This window comes from Eutrigla gurnardus, assembly GCF_963514095.1.
Source record: "Eutrigla gurnardus genome assembly, chromosome: 11".
Lineage (NCBI taxonomy): Eukaryota > Metazoa > Chordata > Actinopteri > Perciformes > Triglidae > Eutrigla > Eutrigla gurnardus.
Window position 1 is genome coordinate 1,430,001 of NC_139925.1, and position 22,031 is coordinate 1,452,031.

The 22,031-nt window shown below is 46.5% G+C and overlaps 4 protein-coding genes across 8 annotated transcripts in view; 2 read left to right on the plus strand and 2 right to left on the minus strand.

Moving 5' to 3' along the window:
• The window catches only part of ncoa4 (nuclear receptor coactivator 4), a 12,678-nt gene extending 9,958 nt beyond the window's left edge, over window positions 1-2,720 (minus strand). The window contains exon 1 of one of the 2 annotated variants that reach the window (XM_084021438.1): window positions 1,801-1,959. Coding sequence is in view for 1 of the 2 variants with exons in the window: in XM_084021437.1 (XP_083877563.1) it covers window positions 2,435-2,472 (38 nt within the window). In the remaining variant the exon portion in view is untranslated. Of the gene's footprint in view, window positions 1-1,800; window positions 1,960-2,434 lie in introns of those variants that run through there. The other variant, XM_084021437.1, reaches the window with a different exon arrangement.
• An 806-nt stretch (window positions 2,721-3,526) lies between these two features.
• yipf3 (Yip1 domain family, member 3) lies at window positions 3,527-9,300 on the plus strand. Its single transcript, XM_084021475.1, has 9 exons — window positions 3,527-3,771; window positions 4,720-4,929; window positions 5,299-5,405; window positions 5,485-5,530; window positions 5,670-5,762; window positions 6,433-6,564; window positions 8,495-8,608; window positions 8,688-8,811; window positions 9,023-9,300. Exons 1-9 carry the CDS (start codon window positions 3,700-3,702, stop codon window positions 9,142-9,144), a joined length of 1,020 nt encoding a protein of 339 aa, XP_083877601.1. The 5' UTR covers window positions 3,527-3,699; the 3' UTR covers window positions 9,145-9,300.
• A 554-nt stretch (window positions 9,301-9,854) lies between these two features.
• Window positions 9,855-12,254, plus strand: dnph1 (2'-deoxynucleoside 5'-phosphate N-hydrolase 1). The gene is made up of 5 exons (XM_084021488.1): window positions 9,855-10,199; window positions 10,625-10,939; window positions 11,419-11,484; window positions 11,583-11,693; window positions 12,086-12,254. The coding sequence occupies exons 1-5, from the start codon at window positions 10,154-10,156 to the stop codon at window positions 12,202-12,204; spliced, it is 657 nt and encodes a 218-aa protein (XP_083877614.1). The 5' UTR covers window positions 9,855-10,153; the 3' UTR covers window positions 12,205-12,254.
• Window positions 12,255-13,001: 747 nt separating this feature from the next.
• tjap1 (tight junction associated protein 1 (peripheral)) overlaps window positions 13,002-22,031 on the minus strand; it is a 37,203-nt gene continuing 28,173 nt past the window's right edge. For all 4 annotated transcript variants that reach the window (XM_084021430.1, XM_084021429.1, XM_084021427.1 and 1 more), the window contains 2 exons: window positions 19,210-19,911; window positions 13,002-17,726 (listed from right to left, as the gene is read on the minus strand). In XM_084021430.1, coding sequence (XP_083877556.1) covers window positions 17,076-17,726; window positions 19,210-19,911 — 1,353 coding nt within the window. In that variant the 3' untranslated portion in view covers window positions 13,002-17,075. The remainder of the gene's footprint in view (window positions 17,727-19,209; window positions 19,912-22,031) is intronic.

Below are 22,031 nucleotides of genomic sequence, written 5' to 3' on the forward strand. Positions count from 1 at the left end.
TTCCTAGAACACATTCACATTCATTGACAGCTGTCGCTCAGAGATGGGCGAGTGGAGACGTATGTGAACGAGGCTTCAGTCAAAACCAAAACACCAAGGAAGGCTGAGGAATATTCACCCACTTATATTAATAATAATAATAGTCATACTAAACTAATAGTTTAAAGGCTCAGCACTGTGTTTTAGTCATTTTTGTTTTCATATTTTCTTGAGTGCTTAAACTCCTCAACCCCATTTAGTATGTCAACATTTGGATCAGAACCAGCAGTTTGTAAGAAATTGGTCAGGAAACAATATGTCATATTTGGTTCTCAAAATTCACCAAATTTATGCATTAAAATGAAATTATTCAAAATATGATTTGCATTTTTCTTTATTTCATAAGATAGCATTTTATGTTACGTATACAGAAGATGGAACCTATTCAGAGGGAAATTCAGCTTCTCAGAAGAATTGCCGCTTATCAATTAATCGATCATCGATCGATAAGATGAAACAACTATCGATTAATGAATTACTCGATAATTTGCATCCCTAATGTCAACCCACCAGGGTCCAGGGTCCTCACCCACCAGGGTCCTCACCCACCACAGTCCAGGTTCCTAACCCCACCAGGGTCCTCACCCAACAGAGTCCAGGGTCCTCACCCACCACAGTCCAGGTTCCTAACCCCACCAGGGTCCTCACCCAACAGAGTCCAGGGTCCTCACCCACCACAGTCCAGGTTCCTAACCCCACCAGGGTCCTCACCCAACAGAGTCCAGGGTCCTCACCCACCAGGGTCCTCACCCAACAGAGTCCAGGGTCCTCACCCACCACAGTCCAGGTTCCTAACCCCACCAGGGTCCTCACCCAACAGAGTCCAGGGTCCTCACCCACCACAGTCCAGGTTCCTAACCCCACCAGGGTCCTCACCCACCCGGTTCCTCACCCAACAGAGTCCAGGTTCCTAACCCCACCAGGGTCCTCACCCACCAGAGTCCATTTAATAGGCTACTTTTATTGTTTGCACCTCGTTTTATTGTTTGCACCTTGTCGCTTTTGCACAAAGAAATAAAACACCAAGTTCTGAAAAATTGTGGATGTTTAAAGCCGGAAGGTAAACAAATAGGCTATAACGAGGCTAACGACGATAAACATCACAAGAGTCTCAGTCGGTCGGTCAGTCTTTACAAAAAAACATAGCGCCCTCTATCTGGCATTGAATTGCATTTCGACACGTAAACCCCACGCAGAACCATCACGGTCTCACGACTGCGTCCAAGCAACTGCGTGGCCATTGTGTGATCACTACGCGGAAGCATAACCGAGGCTTTAATACAAGTACACGGTTGAAGTACTTATACTGTCCTTGAGTCTATTCATGTGATGTTACTAGTTTCAACAACCTGTGGTCATCCTAATAACATATGACAGATTTAACTTACTATATATTAAGTATTCAACTCTCCTTTCTGACAGTAAAATAGTACTAGTAGTAGTACATCGAACACTGTTGTATGCCTTCCAAGTACTGTTTAGATACCTTTAGAAGTCCCACGGCAGGGACATTTACTATGGATATAATACATGTTGATGTACTGTAGCATTACGTTTACTTCAGTTTCTCCTTGTAAAGGAGTTATTTTGACCAAAGTATATGATCCGAGTACTTCCTCACCACCTCTGAATATTAGTATATTAATGTGCCCTAATAATTAACCTTTAAATTACATTTAGATACGTTTGTTTTACTTTATGTTGCCACGAAGACAATCTATAATCCAGTAGTCCATAGCAGCAAATCCTCTGTTCTCATACCTCGTGATTCTGACTCAAACACCACAACGAGATCCGGACAGACGGCTCCTTCAGGTCCCGGGTGATCCGGATCAGGTGTAACAATACAAACGGAGCTCAGAGGAATGAGGAAGAAGATCTCTGAGTGTCCGCCATCACTGCCCGTGGGCCCGCACGTACACACACACACACACACACACACACACACGGACATCCGTTATCTTGCAGCAGTACGTCAGTGATTAACCAGAGCGCCGCTGTAAACAGCTGATAACCCGCAGTGACACGCAGCTGCCTCGGTTAAACTCCATCCAAACACCGGGACTGCGTCCGCAGCTGACTAAACACCACCAAAGGTCACCTGGTGAACTCGCGTAGAGACTAAACAACAGCACAGCAAACATCTCCCGTTAGAGTCGGGGTTTGGTAATAGACGTAGCGGTGTAATAGCTACTGGGATGAGATGATTTAGACCAAGTATGAACCAGGGAAACGTAGTTATTCGGCATAGTCTACATCATCTATTATCTTACGCGTTGACTCCAACTGGAGGCCGTAGCATGTTTTTAGTTAAGTAGCTAGCTAGCCTACGCTAACTAGCCAACGCTTTCGACGTGAAGAGCCTTCCTTCCGAGCCGTAGACGGTCGAACTCACCGGGAGATTTTGCTCTGGACTCTCGACTTCGATGACATCAATACTTCTAGTTCGTTCGGAGGCGCGTTACAGCGGAAAAAAGCTCCGGTAAGAGCCGGTGTTTCCCACCACCTTCGACCCAATGACACGATCAGTTCAAGGAAAAAGAAAAACACACTGGTTTGGAGAAGTCTCGCGAGAACAACATCGCGCCAGAGCGAGGCTGCCCCCTACTGGTCATTTACGGTCAAATACAATCAACGATATACTCATCATAAATGATGCTGCATTATTATAGATTAAACTACCTGCAGTTCGGTATGAAGTAATTAACCCTGAACTTCTACCAGCTGCAACATGAACACATGAATGCATCAATTATTATAATCCATCATATCGGACCATAATGAGTACAGTTACTTTTGACTTGGAGACTTAGACTTGTCTTTATTGATCCTTTTGGGATGACTCCTGCAAGGAAATTGTATTTCCAGCAGCTTACAGAACACTTAGCTTAATAAATATAGAAAGTAAACAATAAACAGTAAACAATAAAACTCTTAGCTAAATATAGAAGGAAAACAATAGACAGTAAATAATAAACTCTCAGCTAAATATATATAATGTAGAGAAAATGTAGAGAGGATAAATATAGATAAATAGAGATAAAATATGTTAATTGTTAATCGCACAGTGAGTGGCTACCTCTCCTTCCCTTCTGTCCTCTTTACCTTATTTTGGTACTGTAAGTATACTGTAATGCTTTTACTTAACTCTGGTCAGGACTAGCACAGGGTCAGGACTACAACAGGGTCAGGACTACAATAGGATCAGGACTAGAACAGGGTCAGGAGGACTACAATAGGATCAGGACTAGAACAGGGTCAGGACTAGAACAGAATCATGATTTTCATACTGCTACATGATTTTCAGTTAATACATTTTCAACGTCCCAACATCCTTCAGGAAAACAACTAAACGTTTACCGTATGTTTGAAGCAGCTCGTCTGTATACAGTAATGAAACGTCCTTCCGTGTTGGCTCTGTGACGTCATCACGCCGCCTGCGTGCAGCCCGTGGAGGCGGAGTCAGAAACTCTGCTTACTGTAGACTTTAGAGACAGAAAGATCGGTTCTGACCGTTCTGGTGTAAATATATATATATATATATAAATATATTTACATATATATAAATCAGGTCCGTCGGGAACCGCGGAGCCTCACACCGCCACCCAGCGGGACTCACACGGCCAGCGACCCGGGGAACGGAGCCGCTGCGGGGGCATCATGTCTGCGGGCTCCGGGAACAGAAACACGAACACGGAACAGTGGGGGAGCTTCGATGACAACATGATCCAGGTGAGAGCTAGCATGCTAACACATAGCCAGCAGCTAGCATGCTAAGACGCAGCTAGTTAGCTGAGCAGCTAGCCTCTTAACGCGAGAACGGACGCTCGGTCGACGTGCTAACCGGGAGACAACGGGCTAACTTGGCTAAAATGCTAAGATGCTAGCTAACCTCCCTGACGTGTTGACTAGCATAGCAGGCTAACCACTGCTCTGACGGGCGGCGGAGTGACGTCATGGAAACAACAGTTACCATCATCACGAGTTCAGGGACGAATGAAAGAATAGAGGTGTACAGGGACGGGGCCTGGTCCTGTCCTGGGGGTCTGAGGGTCCGGGTCTGTTTGGTGAAACAGTTATTGTGTTGTGAGGTTATTGTGTGTTGTGGGTCTCCTCCCAGAGGTTACGGCGGGCTCCTGGTGAAACGGTCCTGACTGGGTCCTGTATCCTTCAGGATCACAGTGATCCAGACTCTGTGACCCTGCAGATAGCTGATCACAGTCGGACACATGGGAACTAAACCCACCACAGTCCCAGAACCAGAACCAGAATGAATAACATGATGAATGTATTGTAGCGTGTCTGTCTCCTGTGGGTGTCTCCGTATCTCCTGTGTCTCTCTCCCGTGGGTGTCTCCTGTCTCCCGTGGTGTCTCCTGTCTCTGTCTCCCGTGGGTGTCTCCGTGCCTCCCATGGGTGTCTCCTGTCTCTGTGTCTGGCTCCCGTGGGTATCTCCTGCCTCCGTGTCTGTCTCCCGTGGGTGTCTCCTGTCTCCGTCTCCAGTGGGTGTCTCCGTGCCTCCCATGGGTGTCTCCTGTCTCCGTGTCTGTCTCCCGTGGGTGTCTCCTGTCTCCCGTGGTGTCTCCTGTCTCTGTCTCCCGTGGGTGTCTCCGTGCCTCCCATGGGTGTCTCCTGTCTCCCGTGTGTGTCCCCGTGTCACCTGTCTCCCGTGTCTCTGCAGGGCGGCGGTTCGGCCATCATCGACATGGAGAACATGGACGACACGTCGGGCTCCAGCTTCGAGGACATGGGGGAGATGCACCAGAGGATGAAGGAGGAGGAGGAGGTGACCGCCGAGGCTGCCGCCACCGAGGACCCCGCCACAGAGGACGGGGAGTTCCTAGGCATGAAGGGGATCAAGGGTCAGCTGGGCCGGCAGGTGGCGGACGAGGTGAGTCCAGACCCTACAGACCAGCAGTCAGTCTTAGATGCAGTGTTTTAATCTGAGCTGGGCTGCGGTGGTCTTCTATTCTGAAGAAGGTTCCTAACTGAAGAAAAGTCCCAGAAGGAAACAAGTGGCCGCCATGATGAGAGCCGGTAGAATCCTCTAAATGAAGGAAAGGAGCTCCAGTGATCCTTTCAGATCTCCTTTAGCTCTGCTCACTCACCTGTGTGATGCGTTCAGGTGTTGTAGGTAATCTCTGCTCACTCACCTGTGTGATGCGTTCAGGTGTTGTAGGTAATCTCTGCTCACTCACCTGTGTGATGCGTTCAGGTGTTGTAGGTAATCTCTGCTCACTCACCTGTGTGATGCGTTCAGGTGTGGCAGGCGGGGAAGCGTCAGGCCTCCAGAGCCTTCAACCTGTACGCCAACATTGACATCCTGAGGCCCTACTTTGACGTGGAGCCGGTGCAGGTCCGCAGCAGGTAGGAGCCTCCACTTCCTGTTTCCTGTCACCTGTTTCCTGCTCCTTCTGACGCTAACTGTGCTACCTGTGTCTCTCAGGCTCATCGAGTCCATGATCCCCATCCGCATGATCAACTTCCCCCAGGTACACATCTACTTCCTGTCTGCTCTCATGACAAGCCTGCAGACAAACATATGGCTGATGTTATAGGTTCATTCATTTTCACAATAAGAGCAACAGGTTCAGTCCTCTGATAATCAGCATTTCTCTTATTGTGCTGTAGAAGATCGCAGGTGAGCTGTACGGTCCTCTGATGCTGGTCTTCACCCTGGTGGCCATCCTGCTGCACGGCATGAAGACGTCCGATACCGTCATTGTGAGGACACACACACACACCCACACTAGGGCTGGGCGATATATCGGGTTTGAAAATATATCAATATATATTTTCAAACAGGATATAAGATAAGACAATATCGTGTATATCAGGATTTAAGTTGCGTTAAAATAAAAATTGGTGGAGCCGCCAGTTGGCCTGTTTGTCCCCATGTCTGTCCCTCACACACCTCCACCTTTTCCTCTGTGAAACCAATAACAGCCCCTCCCCTACCCACTCACACAAACTCCCGCATGCAGCAACAACATGGCAGACACAGTTTGGCTGGATGTTGTTTTCAGTCCTCACATGAGAGAACAACACAGAACATGACCCGAGTCCCGTCATCAACAGTATTTTCAGTCATAAAATCGGGGATCCGAGTAGAACACTGAGAGGTAATGTCGGTTAAAGCCTACGTCCGTCGAAGTCCAGTCCACAGTACTGGACTTCAGCCCTGAACCTGGTAAGACTATGCCAGAGTCACTACACTAAAACATAGTCTTTGTCCTGGTCTCGTTCCTCATTTAAGTCCTCCTGGTCTCAGTCCTCATCTGGGCCCTTAGTCCTATAAAACATCCTGTTGGGGGTCCAGATTGGCCCTCTTAACGGGTCTGGGAGCTGCTGGTAGTGGTCTCTGCTGATGTGTCCTTGTGTCGGTCTCTTCCAGAGAGAGGGGACCCTGATGGGGACCGCTATAGGAACCTGTTTCGGGTACTGGCTTGGTGTTTCCTCCTTCATCTACTTCCTGGCATATCTGGTCAACGCTCAGATCACCATGCTGCAGACGCTGTCCCTGCTGGTCAGTCCCAGTAATACAACACTACTATAACAGTACTACTGCTATTACTATAACAGTACTACTGCTACAACAACAGTACTACTGCTACTACTTTAACAGTACTACTGCTACAACAGTACTCCTACTACAACAGTACTACTGCTACAACAGTACTACTGCTACAACAGTACTACTACTACAATAACAGTACTACTGCTACTACTATAACAGTGCTACTGCTACTATAACAGTACTACGGCTACAACAGTACTACTACTATAACGGTACTATTGCTACAACAACAGTACTACTGCTACTACTACAACAGTACTCCTGCTACAACAGTACTACTACTATAACAGTACTACTGCTACAACAACAGTACTACTGCTACTACTTTAACAGTACTACTGCTACAACAGTACTCCTACTACAACAGTACTACTGCTACAACAACAGTACTACTGCTACAACAGTACTACTGCTACAACAGTACTACTACTACAGCTACTACTATAACAGTGCTACTGCTACTATAACAGTACTACGGCTACAACAGTACTACTACTACTACAATAACTACTACTGCTACTACTATAACAGTGCTACTGCTACTATAACAGTACTACGGCTACAACAGTACTACTACTATAACGGTACTATTGCTACAACAACAGTACTACTGCTACTACTACAACAGTACTCCTGCTACAACAGTACTACTACTACAATAACAGTACTACTGCTACTACTATAACAGTGCTACTGCTACTATAACAGTACTACTGCTACAACAGTCCTACTACTATAACGGTACTATTGCTACAACAATAGTACTACTGCTACTACTACAACAACAGTACTACTGCTACAACAGTACTGCTACAACAGTACTACTGCTACTACTATAACAGTGCTACTACTACTATAACAGTACTACTGCTACAAAAGTACTACTACTATAACGGTACTATTGCTACAACAACAGTACTACTACAACAGTACTACTGCTACTACTACAACAGTACTACTGCTATACTACAACAGTACTACTGCTACAACAGTACTGCTACAACAGTACTACTGCTACAACAACAGTACTACTACTATAACAGTACTACTGCTACAACAGTACTACTACTACTACTACAACAGTACTACTGCTACTACAGTTCTACTGCTACTACAGTTCTACTGCTACTACTACAACAGTACTACTGCTACAACAGTACTACTGCTGAAACAACAGTACTACTGCTACAACAGTACTACTACTATAACAGTACTACTGCTACAACGGTACTACTGCTACAACAGTACTACAACCCCCCACACTACTGTACACTGTACACACATAGTACACACAGTACTGCTACAACACAAAGTACACACAGTAGGTTGCCTTCCATAAATGTCTCCTGACTGAAAATCAGCTAAACTCAATATCAGGTTTCACCAGTAGAGGTCAGTCTATGTATATTCATATTGTAGAATCTGAGTCAAAAAATACTACGAATACAGACAGTTTAGTTTACAGATGTTTAGTTTACAGAAGTTTACTAGACAAATGTTTGCGTTCACAGAAGTTTACAGATGTTTTAGAAGTTTTAGTTTACAGATGTTTGGTTTACAGAAGTTTCGTTTACAGATGTTTGGTTTACAGAAGTTTAGTTTACAGATGTTTGGTTTACAGAAGTTTCGTTTACAGATGTTTGGTTACAGAAGTTTTAGTTTACAGATGTTTGGTTACAGAAGTTTTAGTTTACAGATGTTTTGGTTTACAGAAGTTTAGTTGACAAATGTTTGAGTTTACAGATTTTTAGTTAACAGATGTTTTATGTTTCAAGTTCCCATGATGCTTTGGGAGATGTAAAGAGGAAGTATGCTATGTAGCCTACCACTAGATAACTTTGATACTGCAGAGATATCACTTCCTGTCTCCTGTCGTCAGGGTTACGGTCTGTTTGGTCACTGCGTGGTCCTTCTCATCACCTACAACATCCACTTCCACTTCCTTTTCTACGTCCTCTGGCTGCTGTGTGGAGGACTGTCCACTCTCCGCATGGTGAGGACTCCGTTTCCCAGCAGCCCCCCCTGTTGTCCCTCCGTGGTGGACTAACCCGTCTCATCTTGTTCCCTATCAGGTAGCGGCTTTGCTGTCTCGCACGGTGGGCCAGACTCCTCGTCTCCTCCTCTGTGGGACTCTGTCTGTCCTCCACATGCTCTTCTTGCTCTACCTTCACTTCGCCTACCACAAGATCGTAGAAGGTCAGGCATCCATTACTGAAGTCATGTGACACCACAGAAGTGTACTATGAAGTCTAGATACTGCTGCCTGGGCCCAGTGTGACATCACCTTGTGCTGATGGTTTTAAAGTTTGTGGTGCTGCGTTCAGCCGCCGGCTGCTAGCTTCATAGTACACCCCTCTCCTGTCGTGGTTGTGTGTCAGGAGTGAGACCTCCTGTCGTTGTGTTTCAGGGCTTCTGGACTCTCTTGAAGGACCCAACATGGCTCCCATGCAGCGGGTGGCCAGAGACGTGCCTGAACTGACATTGAACGCCACACTGAAGAGCCTGGGGCCCCTGCTGAGGGCCCATTGAGGCCCCACACTCACATCTCTTCATGTTCAAGTTTCTCTATTTGTACATTTTTAATTCTTTGTGGCTGATATATTTTGGGGTTATTTCCACGTTCAGGTGTATTTATAGTTTCTGTACAGACACTCAAATAAACTTTGAGTTCATGATCTAAAACACACAACAGCCGTTTGTTTATACTCTTTTTATAGATTCTTTATTGACATTTCAGCAAAACGTCCTATAAAAAGTAAAAAAAAGTACCTCAGATAGGTACTATGAGAACAAGGTTCCTACACCTTCTCCAAAGTCACATTCAAGGTGCACCTTCCAGCTGTGGTAAACTCCATATTTGTAATAATCCAATGGTCAGTATTCAGTCTACTTATTCTGTCACTTGTTCATCACATTAAATGAGATGTTATTGTCCTCTAAACAACCAACATGATGTTTGGAGACAGCTTTTTACAGAAGGACCACAAATGAAAGGAAAACTAATTCCACTAACAGATCCACAGAAATATAATCACCAACTATTTTCATCATCTGTTCATCATCAAAAGTCATTTTTCATAAAGAAATGTCAGAAAATGCTGTTTTCAGTCCCTCAAATATGGAGATCTTCTTTCCTCTGTTCTATCATAGATGTCATCACATACAACACACATTTCAAGACCTTTAGTCTACATCCAAGCACTTTCCAAACCTTGAAAACGCCACACTAACATTCAAGTGTTTTTAAGGGTTTCCTGTATAAAGCTGCTAATGATCAGGAGAGACCTGAACGCAGCGCGTAAAGCTTGCGGATTGTGACGCGCTTTCAAGCCACCGTTACCATGGTTACAGGACGTGAGCCGGACAGCAGGCCAGGGTCCCGGGTCCGTCTGCCTCACTACTCCCCCCTGGGAGAACCTTTATTCAGGAGGGAAGCAGCCGGAGCTCCGGAGACCAGCTAGCTGACTACTGCGCTCTGGACACGGTCAAGCTAGCCGGCTAGCCAGCAGTCAAACTAGCTAGCCAGGACTCCGCTGCCATGTTTACTGATCACGTGACCATGGACCCTCTGCACAGCCTGGCAGGTAGTTATAAACAATATTTTCTGGGGAATGTTGATATCACAACTTACAAATGTACAAATAAATACATCAGGAATCTTTTGATAAATGTATCTATTCCTTCTGCTATTGGGTTTTTTTTTGGAAATCTCTTTATAAAGATGTGAATTGGAAAAAAAATGCGGTTGATTAGTAATACATTTTGTCTGAATAACAAGATCAAGGAAGTATATTATAAAATTATACATAAAATATATCCAGCAAAAAAAAACATGAGAAAGATTTAAACTTGATATCGAGTATTCCTGTGATTTTTGTGGTTTGTTTCTATTTTTATATTTAATTAATATGTTTTTTTCTCTCTTTCTAAAATGGTAAATGGCCTCATTTATAAAGCGCTTTACAGGAATGACTGACATTCACCCATTCACTCACACATTCACACACAGACGGCGGAGTCAACCACGCAGCGAAAGAAGAATCTGTACCTGCGAGACTGACCTCAGGTCGCGAGAGCACAAGGGCATCATTGTACGTACCGTATGACGTCACCGCGCAGAGCCTCGTTTCCATGCAGCGCGGGAAGCGGCAGAGGAGTCCGGAAGTAGAACAGGGACGCGGTCGGAGGATGAAGGTGTATTTCTGCGGGAGCATCCGCGGCGGCAGAGATGACGTGCACGTGTATCGGAGGATCGTGCACACGCTGCAGAGCTACGGGAGCGTGCTGACCGAGCACGTGGGCTGTACCGAGCTGGGAGACCGAGGTCTCACACTCTCACTCTCACACACACTCACACTCACACACACACTCACACTCACACTCACACTCACACTCACACTCACACTCACACACACACACACACACACACACACACACACTCACACACACACACACACACACACACACACACACACACACACACACACACACACACACACACACACACACACACACACACACACACACACAGAGAGAGATAAAGAGAGACACGCAGAGAGAGAGAGACAGAGACACACACATGGAGAGACACACGGAGACACACAAACAAACAGAGAGACACACACTGACTATTTAAATCTCATTTACCACCAAACTGATCATTGATCATCATTAATTATTTATGTGCTGATAATAGATCAATAGATAACGAGTTTGGACTGATGGATGTGAAACAATGTTCTGTTAAATATTAAATTAATATGGTGTGTGATGTCACTGAGCTGCTGTGCTGTGATTGGACAGGAGAGGACGCCGCAGGAGAGCGAGTCATTCATGACCGAGACATGTCCTGGCTGCAGCAGGCTGACGGTGAGGCACTGATCACTAATCAATAACGGATCAATAAAGGATCCAGATGCTGATCAGCCTCTCTGTAGCTGTGTGTGACCTCTGACCTCTGTGTTCAGTCATCGTAGCAGAGGTGACTCAGCCGTCTCTGGGCGTCGGCTACGAGCTCGGCCGAGCAGTCCACATGAAGAAGAAAGTCTTCTGTCTGTTCAGACCGGCGTCAGGACGTAGTGAGAACACTTCCTGTCTGCTTCCATCCTGTCCGCTTCCTTCCTGTCTGCTTCCTTCCTGTCTGCTTCCTTCCTGTCTGCTTCCTTCCCGTCTGCTTCCTTCCCGTCTGCTTCCTTCCCGTCTGCATCCTTCCCGTCTGCTTCCTTCCCGTCTGCATCCTTCCCGTCTGCTTCCTTCCCGTCTGCATCCTTCCCGTCTGCTTCCTTCCCGTCTGCTTCCTTCCTGTCTGCTTCCTTCCCGTCTGCTTCCTTCCTGTCTGCTTCCTTCCCGTCTGCTTCCTTCCTGTCTGCTTCCTTCCTGTCTGCTTCCTTCTGTTTACTACCTTCCTGTTCTATATTTCTGTGATCGTTTTCTGTTATAAACCATTCTGTTGCTCTACTTCCTGTCTCAGGTCTGTCGGCGATGATTCGCGGCGCCGATGATGGCGAGCTCTTCGTGGTGAAGGATTACAGCGAGGAGGAAGTGGAGAACGTTCTGGAAGAGTTCTTCAACAACCTGAAGAGAACCTGAAATTTGTTCACGTTGAACAAAATAAAATCAATAAATGTTTAATCTGGAAACGACTGAATCTGTTCCTCACTTCCTGTTTAACAACAAAAGTCTCATTAAAAATACAAAATTATACAAATTAGTTTGATGGAATTCAGATTGAACATTTTAATCTGAAACGTTGATCAATAATGGTTAATTACCACAAGACAACCTGAATGACATCTTGTTCTGGTGATCCACCACATTCGTGACTCATCAGATCCTGGTCCAGACGAACCCTGAAGAACCAGCAAAGTCATTGAAGGTTCCTGACGAACCTACCAGAGAGGAACATTATAGGAACCCTGGAGAACCTGAGGGACGTGAGAACCAGCAGGGTTCCTGAGAGACCTCTGGGACAGGGTTGTCAGATGATTGATGGGTAGTGTGACATCATCAGCAGGGGATGGGGCTTTCTGACAGCAGCTGCTTGACACAAGGACAGATAAAACAATTATTTCTTCATTATAAATCATTCAGAGCGGTTTGAACAATAAAGACACACACACACAGTTAACGGAGCAGCTTCAATTACTCTGATGAACAATGTGATAATCACTGGTGTGTGTGCGTGCATGCGCCGGGTTCATGATGACGTCGTTCATCAATATTAATTAAGTCGTTTGATCCCATCACCTGATCAGCTGCTACAGGAACCTGTTTAAAGAGACTAAAGTAAGATTAAAACACTTAACCGGAAGACAGACTCTACAAAATAAATGGATTGATTGACATTTTTAAACACATTTGAACAAACAAACAAAAAGAGGCGGAGCTACATTTAAAATATTTTATTTGTTTTAAAATATACATTGTTTACAAATTGAGAAAATAAAGTTGTTAGTTGAGTTTTAACAGTCTCTTTGTTCTAGTTGTATTTCCCAACAGGAAGTGAAACCATCAGACCAGGAAAAACACCACAGCTGGGGTCAAAGGTCAGAGGTGAGAAACCTGTGGAGGCGGAGTTACAATCAAAGTCCATTCCTCTGGTTCAGTTTGTTAAAGGTCCCATTTCAGGACCCTTATGGGCCTCAGGTGAGTCCACATCCAGAAGAGAAGGATCCAACTGTCCCCAACGGCCATGTTGGATGTCCTCAGCTGTTAGTGTGTTTAGGTAACGTAGCACACAAGCTTACACAATCAGTGGGCTTACGTTAGCATGTTAGCACTGGTGCCTTTTCTAAACAAGCTAGGTAACAGTTTGTTCAGGTGTGTCACTTCCTGGCGACAACGTAGCTAGGAGAAGCTACTGTTAGCATTAAAAATAACTGCTGCGTTCACATTGGATGTTTGTTATTAACACGTCACACTGATGCTAACTCAGATGATCAGTGAATTTTCCACAGAAACATAACATTTCAAACACTCGTCTCTTTAAATTCAGATGTTACGTGAATTTTAAGCAACATTTGAAATGTCACAAAAAAGAAAATTAAATTAAATTTGTTTCCAGCAATTAATTCCAGGAGTGAATAAATGAGTGGAATCAGAAGTTGGTGTGAACGGCGACGCTGTAACCCGCCAGGAAACAGTAGAAGAAAAACGACGGCTGTTTCAGATTAGCAGTTTATTAGCATCAAATATCTAGATTTAAAAACTCCCATCTGACATGAACGCAGCTGGAGTGACACAAAGACACATGAAGAAGAGATCACTTCCATCATCAAACCTCCTGTTGCATGCTGGGACACAGAGACCACCTTTAAACTGACCTTGGATCAGCAGAGAAAATGTGAAATCGGCAGTAACATGTTAATGGACTGGTAATAACGTGTGATTAACATAAAGCTGCTGTATTTAATGTTAATAACACATTAATAATGTGTGATTAACATAAAGTGGCAGTAGTAATTTTTAATAACACATTAATGTGTAATTGACATAACTCTGCAGTATTAAATGTTAATACACTAATAACATGTGATTAACATAAAGCTGCTGTATTAAATGTTAATAACCCATTCATAACGTGTGATTAACATTAAGCAGCAGTAGTAAATGTTAATAATACATTAATAACATGTGATTAAGATAAAGCTGTAGTATTAAATGTCAATAACACATTAATAACGTGTGATTAACAAAGCAGCAGTATTAAATGTTAATAACGTGTGATTAAAACTAAAGCTGTAGTATTAAATGATAATAACACATTAATAACATGTAATTAACATAAAGCTGCAGTATTAAATGTTAATAACACATTAACGTGTGAATAACAAAGTTGCAGTAATAAATGTTAATTAGACACAAACCGTCACTAATAAGGCTGAGAGTTTACTTCTACTTATAACTGCTCCAGAGGCTCCGAGCTTTCAACTGTGTGACATGGTCTTCATCATTACGTTTTTAAAGAGTTTAAACATTAACGTAATAAATCCAGATATGAGTGAGAGGGATCAACAAGTGAACTGATGAAGCTCATGTGATTCAGCAGAATGCTCTTTGGGTCGTTCTGTCGCATCAGGTTTTTAAAGAGGAAGAAAGAAATAAGATGAATGATGTGAGGAGACGAGGATGAGACTGGAGGAGCTGAAGAAAAGGAATAAAGATGGATAAAGAGGAACAAAGAGGAAAGAGCAGAAGAAGAGCGTTGGAGGGCGACCTCGTCTGAGACGAGATTATAGATTATACTCATGAAGAAGAGTCATTAAAGTTTCATGAGTCCAGATGTAGTCTATTTATACCCAGAGTGCATCACTCTAACACACACACACACACACACACACACAGTAGTATTAGCAGCCCATTTGTGATGGTAATAAATCGTTAATAATTTAACAGCAGGCGCTGATTCTCTAATAATTACAGCTGAGGATGAACAACCAGCTGGATGAAAGCACAAGAGGAGGAAGGTGTTTGAGTTTGTGTGATTTTCAGCCAGAAGATGTTTTTTTAAATAGTTCAGCAGCTGAGAGTAGAAGTGGCCATCCTGTTGTTTTCTACATTAGGGTCACATTCAGGAAACAACGAAACCTCTGGAAGTAACCTGTCATTCTCTCTGCTGGCCACCAGGGGGCGACTCCTCTCTGGTTGTATAGAAGTCTATGAGAAAATGGTCCTACTTCTCTCTGTTGGCCACCAGGGGGCGACTCCTCTCTGGTTGTATAGAAGTCTATGAGAAAATGGTCCTACTTCTCTCTTGATGTATTATCTCAGTAAACATTGTAAACATGAGTTTATGGTCTCAATCTCTAGTTTCAAGTCTTCTTCAATCCAGCATGATGTTCAATTAGTACATTATGGTCCATTTAGAGTCCACCAGACCAGAAAACAGGGGATGCTTTAGGGGGCGGGGCTTACCTGCTGATTGACAGGTTGTTACCATGGCGACTTGTGAGGTTAGTCATGCTACAATGCTACCAGAAACCAAGATGGCCACAGCCTCGATCACACTCTGGTCCTGTAAAAGTGTTTCGACATATTTGAAACTAAAAACATCCGTCATGTGTCAATATTTCAGTCCTGTGTCACGGTTGTAGCTAGCTTAGCTTAGCATAAAGACTGTAAGCTAGTTTACCAGCTAGTATCATGCTATAACAAGGCTTCTAGCCTTTAGCTTAGCTCATCTGTAACATGTGATCAACTATTCTCTTATTTTGAAACATGTATTCTTCCTTTCCTGTTCTGCTGTTAACATGTCATCGTTGCACTCTGTGTCTCATCATGCACTCTGACAACACATATTTCCCATGATGCACCAGGTGTGATGGTCATGAAGCTTCAGTCTGTGATAAACTGGATCAATACTTGATGGATCAATCATTTGATTTTATATATAAACTCTTCTAATTAAACAATTAACTGATGGTGAAAACAGTTCAATCAATACTGATCACAGACGACTTCCTGAAAAAACAAAGGTTTTAAATCAATCAATCAATCAATCTGTAATCAATCGGTAATCATTGGTTGGTCCTCGGTGATCGTCACAATCAGAGCCGACATTCGACCAGAGAAGAAGAAACTGAAGGTAAAGTATGGAAGCTCCAGCGTGCCAGAAACATTATTAATTATGAATCATCTCGTCTTCATTATCAACTCGCCAATCAACTCGTCAATCACCACGTTGGGATTCGAACCTGTGAGGTGACCGTTCTTCCCCCTCAAGCAAACAAGTAGAAATGAAGCGAGCAGATTTTCTGGATCAATACATTTGATCAGACAGATATTATTCTGCTGCATTCATGAACATTTCTAACATTGTTGATCTCTTTTGGGCAAAAATATGAAATCAAATATCTGATCAGATTAATCTTAAATCATCAGGTTCCTTCAAAGTAAAAGGCCTGTTTCTGGTACCACTGGGCCTCCATAGAACAACAAACAACAACAAACCAAACAAATAAAACAAAAAAAACATTCTCTTACTAATATTTCTACTGAGATTTCATAATGATGAAAAACAAAACAACAAAAAACGTGATGTTACATTCCAGGTGTGAAGCTCCACCCCGACCACGCCCATGGCCCCTCGAAGGTGCAGTGTAATATCACTGACAGGAAGTCACCAGTGTGGAAGAGAACATAAAAGTCCGACCTTCAGCAGGCCGGCGTGGAACTCGCAACCTTCCAGAGAAAGAGAGGCACTGAGAGTGTGTGTGTCATCTGCCCCTTCAAAATAAAAGCTTCAGCAATCAGGAAACAAAGGCAAGACGTCCATTAAAGGTCATTTTAGTTCCTATTGTTCTTCTTCAACCTGAGACACACACACACACACACACACACACACACACACACACACACACACACACACACACACAGTGTAGAGCATGGCTATATCCTGGATGGGCGTGACCTCTGACCTCTGGGGCAGATAGGTCAGTTGCCATGGGAACAGACAGTTGGCCTCAGTCCAGCAGCGTGCCTTGCTCCTGGGCTCGGGTCAGGCTGTCTTTGCGGTGCAGGTGGTGCACGCCCATCCTCTTCGGGCTCTTCTGCGGACGCTGCGGGGCCGCGATGCCAGCGAGGGCGGGGTCATAGTCCAGGAGGCGGGGCGAGATGACGGGCAGCTCGTTGGGGAGGACGTCCCTCCCCTCGGTGGAGCTCTCCTCCTCCTCTTCTAACCCCTTCCTGCAGGTGCTGGCGGGGCTGGTTGCCACAGTGACCGCTGTGTCCCCACTGCCGGCGTCGTCCTCCAGGTTCATCAGCAGCTGCTCACCCTCCTCCGTGGAGCCGGCGCCGCTGTAGCGCCCCCTCCTGGCAGCCCGCGGCTCCGTATCGGTGTCGGTGTCGAGGCTGGAGCTGCGGCTCGGCGTCCAGCTGCGTGCCGACGAGCCCTCCTCACCATCCGAGTACGCTGCTCTGTGGTGCTCAGAAGAAGCCCCACCCCCTGGCGTCGGCCTCCTCCTCGCCAGCTCCTGAGCCGTCTGACTGCTGAACGCCGTACGGTGGACCACCGAGGCGTCGCACGCCGGCGCCACCTTCTCCACGAACATCCGCTGCCAGTTGGCCAGCAGGTCCTCCTCGGAGCTGCCGGAGCTCGCCATGACACTGAGGGCCTGGTGGCGGGACTTAGGTTAGTCACATGTTAATGGACATGAACATCATGTCTGAGCAAACTCAGGGTTGAAAAAGGTGACAAACTAAACTGTTGTAGGGAGTATGGGGGTATGGGGGCATCCCCCCAGCCACATTTTGTGAGTTTAACATGTAAATTAAGCATTCTGGTGAATAAAGGTAAAAAGCAGCAGACACCGTTGGTTCCATCTAAAGACGGCAGACACCGTTGGTTCTATCTAAAGACAGCAGACACCGTTGGTTCCATCTAAAGACAGCAGACACCGTTGGTTCTATCTAAAGACAGCAGACACCGTTGGTTCGGCAGACACCGTTGGTTCCATCTAAAGACAGCAGACACCGTTGGTTCGGCAGACACCGTTGGTTCCATCTAAAGACAGCAGACACCGTTGGTTCCATCTAAAGACAGCAGACACCGTTGGTTCGGCAGACACCGTTGGTTCCATCTAAAGACAGCAGACACCGTTGGTTCCATCTAAACACGGCAGACACCGTTGGTTCCATCTAAACACGGCAGACACCATTGGTTCTATCTAAAGACAGCAGACACCGTTGGTTCCATCTAAAGACAGCAGACACCGTTGGTTCCATCTAAAGACAGCAGACACCGTTGGTTCCATCTAAAGACAGCAGACATCGTTGGTTCTATCTAAAGACAGCAGACACCGTTGGTTCCATCTAAAGACAGCAGACACCGTTGGTTCTATCTAAAGACAGCAGACACCGTTGGTTCGGCAGACACCGTTGGTTCCATCTAAAGACGGCAGACACCGTTGGTTCTATCTAAAGACAGCAGACACCGTTGGTTCTATCTAAAGACAGCAGACACCGTTGGTTCTATCTAAAGACAGCAGACACCGTTGGTTCCATCTAAAGACAGCAGACACCGTTGGTTCCATCTAAAGACAGCAGACACCGTTGGTTCCATCTAAAGACAGCAGACACCGTTGGTTCCATCTAAAGACAGCAGACACCGTTGGTTCCATCTAAAGACGGCAGACACCGTTGGTTCTATCTAAAGACAGCAGACACCGTTGGTTCTATCTAAAGACAGCAGACACCGTTGGTTCCATCTAAAGACAGCAGACACCGTTGGTTCCATCTAAAGACAGCAGACACCGTTGGTTCCATCTAAAGACGGCAGACACCGTTGGTTCCATCTAAAGACGGCAGACACCGTTGGTTCTATCTAAAGACAGCAGACACCGTTGGTTCCATCTAAAGACAGCAGACACCGTTGGTTCCATCTAAAGACAGCAGACACCGTTGGTTCTATCTAAAGACAGACACCGTTACGCAAACAAAGGTTAGGGTTTTATTTAAACGGTCCGGTTCGTAGCATATTTTGACTCGCCTTTCCACCAATGTTACGACGGAATCGCCCCCCCCCCACCCACGGCGAATTTTGTAGAGAGGTGACTAGTTTGCAGGTATGGAACATGAGGCGGCATGCGGCGGCCTTACCTGTGGTGGGCTGCTGAAGGGGCTGGACTGGCTGGACAGCGGCTCGTTGGCAGCATCCCGCTGGGGCGGCGGCGTGCGATGGCGGCCCCCGCCACCAGAGGAGGGGGCGGGGCTGCTGGGGGCCTGGCGCTCCTCGTCGCTCTGGACGAGGCTCAGGGAGATGGCCTGCCGCGTGGCGTAGGTGCAGTTGGGTAGCGGCGAGTTCTTGGGGATCTTCACCTTGTCGTCTGACGAAAACTCGATGACCTTGCGACCGGTGTAGAGCGGGTGGGGGGGCGGCGGCGCCGGGTACGGGTTCAGCTTCTCCTCGCCGCCCGACTGCCCGTCCAGACTGCGACAGGAACCGTTCTGCTGCATCATCTCCTCGCTGCCATCCACTGGGGCACCACGTGGTGGTGGGGAGGCGGGGCCCCGAGAGGGGGCGGGGCCCCGAGAGGGGGTGGGGCCCGTCATGTCCACGTGGACAAACACATCCTCGGCGACGGGCCGGCTGCAGCTGCTGGACTGGGCCGAATTCAGGACCAGCGGCTCAGGTTTCTCCAGGACGCGGGCAATGACGGAGGTCGGCACGACATCGGCCGGAGTCAGACTGAGCGTATCAGGGTCCTGAGAGGGGGCGGGGCCCTGAGAGGGGGCGGGGCCTCGCTCCGGGAGGCTGCTCTTCATGTGTTTGTTCAGCATCTCCTGCAGCTCGTAGGGCAACTGGGGGGGTTATAACACATTTAGATGGTCACACACACACACACACACACACGCACACACACACGCATGCATACACGCACAAACACACACACACACACACAAACACACGCAGATGTAAACACACGCAGACATGCACAAACACACACACAGACATACACAGACACACAAACACGCAGACACACAAAAACACAGACACATGCAGACACGCACAAACACACAAAAAGACAAACAGACACGCACAAACAGACACACACAAACACACAAACAGACACGCACAAACACAAACTAGTGCACAGCAAGCTAATGTTTTTATTGAAGGCCAGGAACTCTTGGTTGTGCCTGATTTTAAATACCTTGGTATCATTTTAGATTCTAATTTAACTTTTAAAAAACATGTTAAAAAGGTGGCTTATACGATCAGATTTAACCTGGCTAATTTTAAACACATAAGGCCCTGTCTAACAACAGAGGCAGCCAAACTCTTTATGCATGCCATGATCTTTTCTCACATATCATACTGTTCTATTTCATCCTGACCGCCAGAGGCAGTGCTTAACACTGGATATCTTCTGTCTCGCGCATGCGCAGGTCGAGTAATAATATCAACAAAGTCACCTGTGACCTCGGATGACCCCCGGCTCAGGTATAAGTTCCGGTGTCATCCGCAAGATCGCTTCCTTTTCATCTTCTCGCTTTGTAGGTTACCGCTTGTTTCTGCGGTATCATTAGCTTTAGCTAAAGCCCTATATTATAGACTATTCGGCTCGTCGCTTGTAGCCTCGTGGTCTCTAGATCAGAGTTGCGTATTCTTCGCCCTCCAGAGGCTTAGAGGAGGATCGGTGAGTACAGGCCGTTCGGCCTCGGCCGGGATGGACGGATCCTCCGATCATCACTCATCACTATCTCCACCAGCCGGTAAGGTCGATTGGTTTATGGTGTTGTGTTATGCTAGCGGGAGCTAGGAAATGCTGATACAGCGTCAGTGAAGTGAGTGCCCTCGCTCCCCTCTCCTTGCCCGTATCGTTTTTCGGCTTACCTCATGGCGTTTTTCGCTAATGAAGCAAGCTAACTTAATGTGGAGAAGACGGAGAGTATTGTCTGCTCTCCTCTCACTGGCATTTATTTCATAAGTAACACGTCCTGCGTTCACGGTTAGCGGAGTGCTCTCGCTCTGGCTGCTCTGAAAGGACGCTAGCGGGAGCGCGTGCCCCGCGCTAGCTTCAGATCGATAACTGCCATATCAGTGAAGGTGGGTGTCCTCCCTCCCCTCCCTCGGTAGTATTGATCACCGTTTGTCGTCCTGTGTTCACGGTTAGCGGAGTGCTCTTGCTCTGGCTGCCCTGAAGTGTGCCTCGGCGCTAGCTTATGCGAATAACTGGCATACTAGTGAAGGGGTGTGTCCTCGCTCCCCTCTCATCGTAGCGTTGAACACTGTTTGTGTCCTGTCCCCACGGTTAGCCGAGTGCTCTCGCTCAGGCTGCCTTTGGGGGGTGCTAGCAGGAGCCTGTGCGCTGTGCTAGCCTTTATACTGATAACTAAATCCCTATACTGATAAGCTGCCGTATTTGCGAAGGGGGTGTCCTCGCCCCCTCACTATAGCATTAACAGAGGGAAATTCAGGGAGAATACATACGGTCGCTAGGTCGGTAGAGTGTGTTCCACTCTCCTCTCACCGTAGCCTTACAACCGTTTTATGTCCCGTCCTCACGGTCAGCAGAGTGCTCTCGCTCGGCCTGACTGTACTGGCACCGTTGCCACAATGGATTCACATGCCTGTAATTCCTGTATGGCTCCTCTTCAACCCGAAGATGGCCATGACCATTGTCCCTCTTGTCTTGGCCTTGAGCACCTGAGGGAGGGTCTTTCAGAAGACCCCTGCATGAACTGCAGTTACATGCCTCTCGCTGCGAGAGCGGCAAGGCTGACTGAGGTGGAGAGCCTGATGGCCGATGCTGGCTCCACATTGTCGGGGCAGTCGTCCCAAGCCCTGCCCGCCCGTCTGAGCAAGCGGCGTGCCACAGGGGCTGCCGGGGCTCCCTCCAGGAAAACGGCCAAGTCTGACAAGCTGTCCTCAAAGGTGGATCTGCTTGCAACAGAGCTGGCCCAGATGAAATCTCTCC